This window comes from Caretta caretta, chromosome 2 (genome assembly GCF_965140235.1).
Source record: "Caretta caretta isolate rCarCar2 chromosome 2, rCarCar1.hap1, whole genome shotgun sequence".
Taxonomy (NCBI): domain Eukaryota; kingdom Metazoa; phylum Chordata; order Testudines; family Cheloniidae; genus Caretta; species Caretta caretta.
In genome coordinates this window covers 266812782-266824914 of record NC_134207.1, presented here as the reverse complement: position 1 = coordinate 266824914, position 12133 = coordinate 266812782, and the positions used below count along the sequence as shown (strand labels likewise).

The 12133-nt window shown below is 59.0% G+C and overlaps 1 protein-coding gene across 1 annotated transcript in view; it reads right to left on the bottom strand.

Moving 5' to 3' along the window:
* Window positions 1-5866: 5866 nt before the first annotated feature.
* Window positions 5867-12133, bottom strand: part of MYO1G (myosin IG) — a 71045-nt gene continuing 64778 nt past the window's right edge. Inside the window, exon 22 of the mRNA XM_048837312.2 lies at window positions 5867-7928. Within this exon, the coding sequence (XP_048693269.2) occupies window positions 7772-7928 (157 nt within the window). The 3' untranslated portion in view covers window positions 5867-7771. The remainder of the gene's footprint in view (window positions 7929-12133) is intronic.

Sequence of the window (12133 nt, the reverse complement as noted above, 5' to 3'; positions counted from 1 at the left end):
GGGCAGAGGCGGCAGGTGGCTGGTCTGTGAGGCACCCGGACTAGGGGCTGGCAGTTGGGCAGTCGCACGACCGGAGCCTGCTGAGTCGCTCCCCTTGGCCCAGTGGAGAGCTGGGCAAAAAGCCAGGATGCTCCGGCTGGTGCCTCAGGACCGAGCTCCTTCCCGTGTGAATACCTCGCATGGCACCTTTTGCTCAAGTGGCAGGGGCCTGTGCTTTGGGGCAGCAAAATGGCAATGGCAGACTCGCTGCAGGCTGGGGGGCGGCTGGGAACAGCGGGCTATTAAAAGCCTCTTGCCTGGGTTTGATCGGGAGATGTTACTTGTACCAGCTGGTGCCTAGATCTCAAACTCCTTCTGCTTAACTCTTTGCCGGGTTCCCAATTCTAGGCGAGAAGACACAGCAAGCACCCCTAGAATGACTCCTTGTGGCCCTGTGCTCCACCAGCCGGGCTCCAGGGAGACAATGAAGTGGCCCCGGGCAGAAAGGGGCTGGGGCTTGTACTGCATGGTGACAGGAGCCCCTTCACCTGCTCTTCATTGTTATTGATCTCACTTTGCCCGCTCCGGTGCCGCATCTGAGGGGCTCTCCGAGTACGTCAGCAGCACAGGATAACTCCACAGCTTCCCCGTGAAGGAAGGAATGAGCAGGGATTATCACCCACCACTGAAATACAGCCACCTCTGGGGCAGAACACAGCAGCTGTCCGACGGTGCACGGCAACATGGCGCAGCAGTTCGTGATGGGAAGTGAAGACAAATCCCATATCCAAGGAGCTCTGCAGGAGGACTGCCAGGAGGCAGAGGGGATCCCCCAAGTCAGAATTGGCCCAGAGAACCCAACACTTCAAAAGCACTGCAGGCTTTTTAGTAAGTAGCTGGGGGCCTGGTCCGTGGCAGGGACTCTGAGGTGCTACGATAATACAAATAATAACCACGATCAGTCAACATCTCCCTGATACAGGCCCCCCCAGCACCACAGCACCCTCTAGTGTTGTGCTGGACTGTTGGCTCACTACTGACTGGGGAAAGGGCACCGCCCACACCACGTCTCAAGGCAACAAGGCATTTCTTGGAGGCCTCCCATCCAAATACTGACCCAGCTCTACCCCAGGTGGGCTGAGAGCTGATGGGGTCACAGTGCAAGGGGAGAAGGCTGCAGGGCTCCCCTGGGTGCTGCTGCTCAGCTGGCTCCCATCTCAGCCCAGGACCCCACAGGCCGGCCTGGAACCAGAGCAAGAAATAATAATAATCAAGCCAACTCAGACACCGCCCACCTGAAACTGACGGGCGAGCTCTGTGGTTAGAACTATCCTCCCTGGGACTCAGTAATGCAGAAATGAGGGTCCCTCTCCCGGAGCATTCTGGAGATATCAGGGGCTCTGCAGCACAGCCTGGGCCACGCCCCAACTTGCAGCGGCCCTTGGGATCAGCCTCGAAGTGGGGCGGCCAGTCCAACAGCAGCAGCAAAAGGTCTCACTCTTGTGGTCTCGAGGGCCAGGAGGAGCGGAGAGGGAATTTTACTGCTGTATTTGGCACTGCTGCGACCGCTGCTGCAATCCTGGGTCCAGTTCTGATGCCCGCAATTCAAGAAGGCTGTTGATAAATGGGAGAGGTTCAGAGAAGAGCTGTGAGAATGATTAAAGGGTTAGAAAACCTGCCTTAGCATGACAGACTCAAGGAGGTCAGTAAAGAGACTGGAATGCCCAGTCAAAAAGGGACCCTGATGGCTCCGGTTGGCACCACCAACCAGGCCATTAAAAGTCCGGTCAGCAGCGCAGCGGGGGCCCGGGGCTAAGGCAGGCTCCCTGCCTGCCTTGGCTCTGCACGGCTCCCAGAAGCAGTCGCCAGGTCTCTGTGGCCCCTAGATGCATGGGCGACCAGGGAGGCTCCATGCGCTGCCCCTGCCTCGAGTGCCAGGTAAGCAGCTCCCAATGGCTGGGAACTGCGACCAATGGGAGCTGCGAGGGCGGTGCCTGCGGGCGCAAGGGCAATGTGGGGAGCCTCCTGTCACGGAGTTCCTGGGCGATGCTCTGGAACTGCTCCCCATGAAGTCAGTCAGGACTCTGGGGTAGTCGCCTTTCTGTGAGCAGCCTGTCTTCAGGACACACAGCTCACACAGCTTCCACCTTCCTGGGTCTGACCTCGGAGCATTCAGCATCCTCTGCCTCTCCGTGCGCTTCCCACAGCGAGTTCGCTCAGGCGGGGCTCCTGGGGAAGCCAGAGGGTCCTGCACCCCAACTTCGCAGTCAGACGTGACTCTCAGCCAGCCAGTAAAACAGAAGGTTTATTAGACGACAGGAACATGGTCTAAAACAGAGCTTGCAGGTGCAGAGAACGGGACCCCTCAGCTGGGTCCATTCTGGGGGGCAGTGAGCCAGACAACCACGTCTGCACTTCACTCCATGTCCCAGCCAGCCCCAAACTGACACTCCCCCTCCAGCCCCTCCTCCTCTGGGCTTTGTTCCTTTCCCCGGGCCAGGTGGTCACCTGATTCCTTTGTTCTCCAACCCTTTAGCTCTCACCTTGCAGGGGGGGAAGGGCCCAGGCCATCAGTTGCCAGGAAACAGGGTGTCGGCCATTCTCTGTGTCCAGACTCCTGCACACACATGCCCTCTAGGGCACTGCAATGATCATACACCCTTACCCCACCACCTAAATACTTAAGAACTGCCTAGGGGAAACTGAGGCACCCCCACACTATTCAGAGGAAACATTAAGAACAGTCCCACTTCGTCACATCTCTCCCCCCTTCGAGATCGAACTGAGCGGGGTCACTTTAGCCGGTGACCTGGGGAAGTTCGAAGCCACCAACGTTCCCATGGATGCCCCAGCATCTCTCCCATTCCTTGGTAGGAGTTACACCAGGCCCTTCCAGTTTCACGCCCTCCCTTAGATCAGGGGTGGTCGATAGCACTCGCAGGCCGCATGTGGGAAGGTTTATGCAGCCCATGCCGTTTGGCCACCCCAAGAATGTCTCCCCATTGACCATCACCTTCTGCTCCCACTGGAGGTCCGAGGGGCCTGGCCCCAGGAAACTCCACACAGACATATAGGTTGGGGTCAGGAGTGGGAGCCTGTCCACATCCCCAACCATCTGGCTGACGGAGTCTATGGCCTTGGGACCCAGCAAGGGAGCTAGACACCGGGGCTTTTCCGCAGGGTCCCCTTGGTTCAAATCGCCAGCCTGCTCAAAGGCAGTGAGGTGGGCATCCACACACCCCCCTCCTTAACCAGGGGCAGCAATTTAGTCTCGAGGTTCCCTGCGGAACTGGCCCCCCGGGATCTATCCCCACTCACCCCTGGGAGGTCCCCTAGGCCTCTCCGCTCCCCCACCGCCAGTTCATGCTGCTGCTGCTTCTGCAGCTCTTTCTCGGGCTCTCGCTGTCTCCCAGGGTCCTCTTGCTCTCTCAGACTCAGCTCCAATCCCGTCCGTCTCGATCCCCCGATGGGGAACCCGATCGTGAAGACCCCCGTCTGGTCGGGGACAGGAGTCTTGGCGATGCCTGGCTCCCGCTCCAGCTGCTCCCAGATCCTGCTATAGCCCCAGTTGGGGTCAGGAATCTGTTCCTTAGAGCAGTCATCCTCCTCCAGCTGCACGATTAACTCTGCTTTGGTGAACTTTCCAACGCTCAACCCTCTCTTTTTGCACAGGGTTACAATGTCCTTCTTAAGGAGACGGTGACAGGCCATCACTCCGCTCCTCCCAAGTTGTTGTGGACTCACAGGCCCATGTGTTCTCAGCTCCCCACGGTTTCCAGGGAGAACCCCTAGTGTGCCAGCCCTTCTCAAGGTCACCACCTCTTTGCCAGGGTCGAGCTGCAGACTCCTCCGCCCCTGAGACTGCTCACTGCAGTCCCCAGGGGGACCCCATTACTGCACAGTACTTCTCGCTGGTCACACACTCCCAGGGGTTAACCGCCCCCCGAAACCGCTCCTCTCTGAGCCTTCAGCAGGCCTGGTCCTCGGCAATCCCCCTTCGTGTTACTGCTCCCCAGTCACTTACTGCAGGAAGCGCCATCCACGGGGTGCAGTAGATCCCACCGCTGCCACCAGTTGTCACGGAGTTCCTGGGCGATGCTCTGGAACTGCTCCCCATGAAGTCAGTCAGGACTCTGGGGTAGTCGCCTTTCTGTGAGCAGCCTGTCTTCAGGACACACAGCTCACACAGCTTCCACCTTCCTGGGTCTGACCTCGGAGCATTCAGCATCCTCTGCCTCTCCGTGCGCTTCCCACAGCGAGTTCGCTCAGGCGGTGCTCCTGGGGAAGCCAGAGGGTCCTGCACCCCAACTTCGCAGTCAGACGTGACTCTCAGCCAGCCAGTAAAACAGAAGGTTTATTAGACGACAGGAACATGGTCTAAAACAGAGCTTGCAGGTGCAGAGAACGGGACCCCTCAGCTGGGTCCATTCTGGGGGGCAGTGAGCCAGACAACCACGTCTGCACTTCACTCCATGTCCCAGCCAGCCCCAAACTGACACTCCCCCTCCAGCCCCTCCTCCTCTGGGCTTTGTTCCTTTCCCCGGGCCAGGTGGTCACCTGATTCCTTTGTTCTCCAACCCTTTAGCTCTCACCTTGCAGGGGGGGAAGGGCCCAGGCCATCAGTTGCCAGGAAACAGGGTGTCGGCCATTCTCTGTGTCCAGACTCCTGCACACACATGCCCTCTAGGGCACTGCAATGATCATACACCCTTACCCCACCACCTAGATACTTAAGAACTGCCTAGGGGAAACTGAGGCACCCCCACACTATTCAGAGGAAACATTAAGAACAGTCCCACTTCGTCACATCTCCCTAATCGCCCACGTGCCTAGGGGCCGCAGAGACCTGGCGACTGCTTCCGGGAGCCGCGGTAAGCATCACCGGGACCCCGTACCCTGAACCCTCTCCACACCCCAAACTTTCTCCCTGCAGCAGGACCTTGGCTGTGGGGGAGAGTCACCTCTCCATGCCGTGGCAGCTCCGGGGTTGAGTTGAGGCCGGGGGAGGGGAGCCTTGGCTGCGGCAGGTCCGGGCCACCCCTCCCCCAGCTGTGGCAGGTCCGGGGCTGAGTTGGGGCTGGGGGAGGGGCCCCCCTCCCCCGGCTATGCAGATTCTCTGAGCGCCTGCACGGTGCTTTATAGGCTGCTGCGTGGCCACGCAGCTTACAGGGACCTCAGAGCACCGGAGCTCCACTCAGGTCGCTGAGACCCGCAGGTGACCTTGCACTCAGAGGATTCTCCGTTACCGCAGCACTTGCAGGAGCCCAGACCATTCAGGCATTTCAAATCAGGGCCATCGGGCTGGATTCTGATACAGTACAGTCTGCAGAGATGCTGGATTTTCCCGCATGTGACTGAGAGCAGAGTCCGGGCCCTGGGCTCGTGTCGATGGTAGCAGGTCACGTGCTGTGACGGAACCTGCACTAGCCTATCTGGCCGGCTTGCTCCCTTCCTTCTCCGAGCCTGCAGCACCAAGCTGGCATGTGGGTGTGTGTTGATATCTGACTGGTGATCAGGCTTGAGGGCAGCCGCATGGGGAGTCTCCAGGCAGATGCTGCGGCAGGGTGCATGGCTGGGAGAAGCCCAGGGCTCTGCGGAAGGAGGTGGAAGTGTGGTATCAGTTCACATGACGGACCACCCAGCCCCCAGCCCCAGAGGCTGCTCTGTTACTAGACATTGCTCATTGCAACAGCCCCAGGGGTCTTTCTGGCTCTGCCACACCCTTCCTACGATCCTAGGGCATGGGCCACCGGGTCTGACCAGGACCGGATGGGTGCCTGTGGATGGGTGCCTATTTCTGTGGGAATCAATCAATAACCAGCCCTGCCTGGCTTCCACTAGGACCCTCTGGAGCATGGCCCTGATCCAGGAAAGCTCACACCAACCGCACCCAGGAAAACACAGCTCTTTTATTCACAAACTGTACAGCGTTGTTGGCATTTCCTTGCTGCGAAGAGCTCCTGAAGCCTGTGGGGCCCGTTATCTGTACTGGCCTTATCATTTCTAGAGCAGCCGAAGCATGCCTGGGGCTGTAAAAAAGGTCAGTGCTCAGAAGAGTTTACAATCCTACCCAAAGACAACCCTTGGGGCAAATCTTCAAACACGAGAAGGGGTGTGTTGGGGGAGGGGGGGGGGGCGCACGGTCAGGAGATCAGCAGAGGAGCCTCATGGGAAAGGTGGAGGTTGAGATGTGTTGGTGGCCCTTTAAGGACTCAGCCCAGAACAAGAGAATTCTGGGAGGTGTAGTTCCCCGAACTGATAGGAATTGTAGGCCTGGCAGCAATGCACGCTGGGAAGGGGATTGGGATATAAGAATCCTCCCTCTGCTCAGGGAAGGGACATTCCTTCCTATCCCCTGTACATAGAGGGAGTGGAAGGAGGAGGTGCTTGGTGAATGCAGGACTGAGGGCTGTTCTGAGAGCGGCTGAAGGTGTGAAGCCAGGGGTGGGAGAAGGGGTTGATCATGGGAGCAGTGAAAGGAGAGAGTAAAAAGAAGCAGAATGAGTGGGAGTGGGGGACGGGGAGATCTTGGCTCCTGCATGTTGGATGGACAGGGTGGGGGTGATGTGGGGAGGATGTGGGGAGAGGAGCAGCCTGTGGCAGTGGAGATAGGAGGTAACCGGGGAGCAGTGGTTGCGAGGGAGGTGGGAGGATGGATTGGAGGGATTCGGAGAGGAAGGACAGGACTTAGGAAGAGCCGGAGGAGAGCAGGCCAGGGGGCAAGGAGTTCTGAGAAGGGCCGGTTGGGGCAGCCGCGAGAGGAGGGTTGGGTGGGAAGACCACGAGCTCAGCACAGGGGCTGGCTGGGGAAACCTCGGGGAGGCGGGAGCAGGCAGGTGGCAAAAGATTGGGGGTGGGGAGTCAGCAAAGAGGGGGAAGAGGAGAGAGCCGGGGCAGCTGCCAACAGAGGGGACAGAGAAGCTGCTGAAGGAGCAGTTGGTGAGCGGGAAACCCAGGGGCCACAGCGTCAGGGGAACCCATGGAGGAGAGAGGGTGAGGGTATCATTCCCTGAGCCAGCAGCCCAGAGGACCACCGAGAAGAGGAGCCCTGGGACGCTGGCTTCATGCTATGCAAGGGCAGAGCCTCTAGCAGTTGTGGGGGGCTCGGCCCTATCCCCCCCAGACAGCACCCCCTGCAAACATCACGGCTGTAGGTGCTGATTGGCCTACATGGTGGCAGCGGCTACGGATCAATTCCACCTCAGCAGTGCTACAGGCTTGAACTGGGAGACAAGGGCTGCCTGGGTGATGCAGAGAGGGGCTTTCCTGGGGGGGCCGGCCTGGGTGACTGTCTCTCCCCACCTTGGGGCTGCCCGTGCGCCCTTCCGCTGCAGCCTGGACAGTGACTCGGGCATGTCTCTGGGGTGCTCCTTGCAAAGCTGCTCCCGGAGCCTCTGTGTCCCCCATTCCAAGCTGCGTGTCTGGTACGAGCCTCACTGCGGTTCATGCATATCTGGGCTGTGAGTTTTGAGCTACATGGGCCCTGCAGGCCGTCACCCTGGTGGTGTGTCTGGAGCGGGGCCCATAGGCAGCAGGCAGGGTGGGGGGGCCCAGGGATGCTGCTGCCCTCTGGGGCTGGCGGGCTCCAGGCTCCGGCTGGCTCCGTCCACAGCGATGAACTCACTTAATAAAAGGTTACAAAATCCTAGCGAAAAACCAAAGGAAGGGAGGCCCGATGCTGAGCAGGGCCCTGCGTCCCAGCTCCTCCCGGCGGGGAAAGGCGGGTCTGGGTTCGGAGCCAAACAGACCCTCCCCCCCGCCGTCCAGCCAGGACCCGCCGGGGGGCCCTGACTCATCTCCTGGGACAGTAAAGCACAAAGCCGTCCCGGCTCTTGCCAAAGTCGGGGAAGGCCAGTTCGTGGCGCGTCTGCACGGCAACCAGCCTCTTCCTCCTGCGCAGGCTCAGCTGGATGCAGTCCGACACGCGCACCTGCAGCTCGCGCTTCGTCCTGGGGGGGAAGAGAGAGAGCGGGTCAGCAGGGCTCAGCGCCCGGCAGCAAGGGTTTGCCGAGCGAGCATCACAGGTCGGCAGGGGTGGTTCTCGTGCCCAGGAGCACGAGGGCGCGTGTGTGTGGAGGACACCCATGCCAGCGCACTGCACTGGTGTGAAACCTGTGCACGAGCGCAGCGACAGCCGTGGCTACGGCCCAGCTCTGCTGATTCCAGTGGGAGCTAGGAGCCTAAATACCTTTGAGGAGCCGGGCCTAAAATCCCCCTTCGGCAAGGCCATGGCTGCCGTGCTTCCGTTTGCCAGGGCAGGGCTGGCTCAGGCCTCTGCCTCTGTTCTTTTAGCAGGGAATGAAGTCGGCAGCCTGTTCGACAGCCCAGCCTGCCACATGTGGCACCTGCCAGACTGACACAACCGGGATGTGTGAGCTTCACACGGTGGGTGTTAATTGTCCTGCTCCCATTTCTAGCCTGCCATGGTTAACCGTGTTCCCGCCGGTGGGCACCTCTAGTGAATCCTGAGTCACTCTCAGGGCTTGTCCGCACGGTGCTGGCAAAGCACCTCAGCGGGCTCTGAAGTGCTCCGATGGGCGTGCTGACTGCCCTGCGTAGCCCCTCGGAAAGGTACCTCGGTCGCATGGACAGGGTCAGCTTTGCTGCGCTGTGGAGACAGGCCATTAGGCGCTTCCTGCCTTTGCGCACCTTGCATGTGCTTGCAAGGGAAGGTACAGCTGGGGAAACTGAGGCATGGAGGGGTTCAGTGACGGGCCAAGGCCCCAGACCCACTGCTAGTGATAGGATTAGAACTTGGGCTCTGCTGGCTCCCAGTCCAATGCTCGGACCTCTCTCACAATAGCAGGGAGAACTGGGGAAGGTCCCTCAGGCCTTGCCCAAGGCCACACAGCAAGTCCGGGGCCCAGCTGAACACAGAATTCAAGACTCTTGCTGCCTAATCTTGTGCCACCAGCTCCCGCCTGACCCGGAGAAGCACAGGCCTGGCTCCGAACTTCCACTGATTTCACTGGAGGATCTAGGCTGATGGGCCCAGAGCTGGGAAATTAACCCAGGTCTCTCTGTTGGGACCTTGTTGTACCAGCACTTGCTCCTGCTCTTAAAGCGCGGTGGGGAGGAACTGGTGTCTGCAGAGTTCTCGCCTGTCAAACATCAGTCCCTGGGGCTGTGCCTAGGGCATTAGATGGGGTCCCAGAACACACGCCTCCTCCTCCATCCGCAGCAGGTCACTCCAAGGACACATGTCAGTGCTTTGAACTATCTCCCATTGCTACACAGTTGGAATCTGCGCCAACGGCGTGTAAGGGCCAGATGCACACATGGGGGTAGTTCAGATTCTATTGAAAATGGCCCCTTCTAACCAAAATCCTGCCCCTGAGCTCCCTGAAACTTCCCAGGGCTCAAAATCCAGCTCAGAAATTTGGGGTCCTGGTCCACAGCTGGTATAAACGGGTGTGGCTCCATCAATTTCAGTGGTGGATTTATACCAGCTCAGGAGGAGGCTCTGTGCTTTTTAATCTGCAGTAAGCAAGGAGGTGGCTGTGTGGCTACAATCCAGCAAAGGATAAACGATGGGGGACAGAGGTGCAGGAGAGCCGAGAGGTAATGCTGTGTCTGAAACCACACACGGGAAGGGAAGGGGACAGACCTTTCCCCCAACGGAAACCCCCTCGGGAGAGCAGAGACCTTCAACAGACAATATTATTCCAAGCCTGGCTGAAATCCTGCCAATGAGCCGGCTGATAGGGTTAGAATGAGGCTCGGCAGAATTTGATTGTTGTTTTTTATCATTTTGATGGATAATATCAGTGTTTGATTTTAAGCATTTTGTTGTATTGATTTAAATGTTCACAGCTGTGGGAAATTGCGAGGGAGGATCAGGCAAAGGGGGGGGTGTGACGAAGTGGGACTGTTCTTGATGTTTCCTCTGAATAGTGTGGGGGTGCCTCGGTTTCCCATAGGCAGTTCTTGAGTATCTAGGGGGTGGAGTAAGGGTGTATGATCATTGCAGAGCCCTAGAGGGCAGGTGTGTGCAGGGGTCTGGACACAGAGAAGGGCCGACACCCTGTTTCCTGGCAACTGATGGCCTGGGCCCTTCCCCCCCTGCAAGGTGAGAGCTGAAGGGTTGGAGAACAAAGGAATCAGGTGACCACCTGGCCCGGGAAAGGAACAAAGCCCAGAGGAGGAGGGGCTGGAGGGGGTTTTCAGTTTGGGGCTGGCTGGGACATGGAGTGAAGTGCAGACGTGGTTGTCTGGCTCACTGCCCCCCAAAATGGACCCAGCTGAGGGGTCCCGTTCTCTGCACCTGCAAGCTCTGTTTTAGACCATGTTCCTGTCGTCTAATAAACCTTCTGTTTTACTGGCTGGCTGAGAGTCACGTCTGACTGCGAAGTTGGGGTGCAGGACCCTCTGGCTTCCCCAGGAGCCCCGCCTGAGCGGACTCGCTGGGGGAAGCGCACGGAGGGGCAGAGGATGCTGAATGCTCCGAGGTCAGACCCAGGAAGGTGGAAGCTGTGTGAGCTGCGTGTCCTGAAGACAGGCTGCTCACAGAAAGGCGACTGCCCCAGAGTCCTGACTGGCTTCATGGGGAGCAGTTCCAGAGCATCGCCCAGGGACTCCGTGACAACTGGTGGCAGCGGTGGGATGTACTGCACCCCGTGGATGGCGCTTCCTGCAGTAAGTGACTGGGGAGCAGTAACACGAAGGGGGATTGCCAAGGACCAGGCCTGCTGAAGGCTCAGAAAGGAGCGGTTTCGGGGGGCGGTTAACCCCTGGGAGTGTGTGACCAGCGAGAAGTACTGTGCAGTAATGGGGTCCCCCTGGGGACTGCAGTGAGCAGTCTCAGGGGCGGAGGAGTCTGCAGCTCGACCCTGGCAAAGAGGTGGTGACCTTGAGAAGGGCTGGCACACTAGGGGTTCTCCCTGGAAACCGTGGGGAGCTGAGAACACACGGGCCTGTGAGTCCACAACAACTTGGGAGGAGCGGAGTGATGGCCTGTCACCGTCTCCTTAAGAAGGACATTGTAACCCTGTGCAGAAAGAGAGGGTTGAGCATTGGAAAGTTCACCAAAGCAGAGTTAATCGTGCAGCTGGAGGAGGATGACCGCTCTAAGGAACAGATTCCTGACCCCAACTGGGGCTATAGCAGGATCTGGGAGCAGCTGAAGCGGGAGCCAGGCATCGCCAAGACTCCTGTCCCCGACCAGACGAGGGTCTTCATGATCGGGTTCCCCATCGGGGGATCAAGACGGACGGGATTGCAGCTGAGTCTGAGAGAGCAAGAGGACCGTGGGAGACAGCGAGAGCCCGAGAAAGAGCTGCAGAAGCAGCAGCAGCATGAACTGGCGGTGGTGGGGCGGAGAGGCCTAGGGGACCTCCCCGGGGTGAGTGGGGATAGATCCCGGGGGGCCAGTTCCGCAGGGAACCTCGAGACTAAATTGCTGCCCCTGGTTAAGGAGGGGGGGGTGTGGATGCCCACCTCACTGCCTTTGAGCAGGCTGGCGATTTGAACCAAGGGGACCCTGCGGAAAAGCCCCGGTGTCTAGCTCCCTTGCTGGGTCCCAAGGCCATAGACTCCGTCAGCCAGGTGGTTGGGGATGTGGACAGGCTCCCACTCCTGACCCCAACCTATATGTCTGTGTGGAGTTTCCTGGGGCCAGGCCCCTCGGACCTCCAGTGGGAGCAGAAGGTGATGGTCAATGGGGAGACATTCTTGGGGTGGCCAAAGGGCATGGGCTGCATAAACCTTCCCACATGCGGCCTGCGAGTGCTATCGACCACCCCTGACCTAAGGGAGGGTGTGAAAATGGAAGGGCCTGGTGTAACTCCTACCAAGGAATGGGAGAGATGCTGGGGCATCCATGGGAACGTTGGTGGCTTCGAACTTCCCCAGGTCACCGGCTAAAGTGACCCCGCTCAGTTCGATCTCGAAGGGGGGAGAGATGTGACGAAGTGGGACTGTTCTTGATGTTTCCTCTGAATAGTGTGGGGGTGCCTCGGTTTCCCCTAGGCAGTTCTTGAGTATCTAGGGGGTGGAGTAAGGGTGTATGATCATTGCAGAGCCCTAGAGGGCAGGTGTGTGCAGGGGTCTGGACACAGAGAAGGGCCGACACCCTGTTTCCTGGCAACTGATGGCCTGGGCCCTTCCCCCCCTGCAAGGTGAGAGCTGAAGGGTTGGAGAACAAAGGAATCAGGTG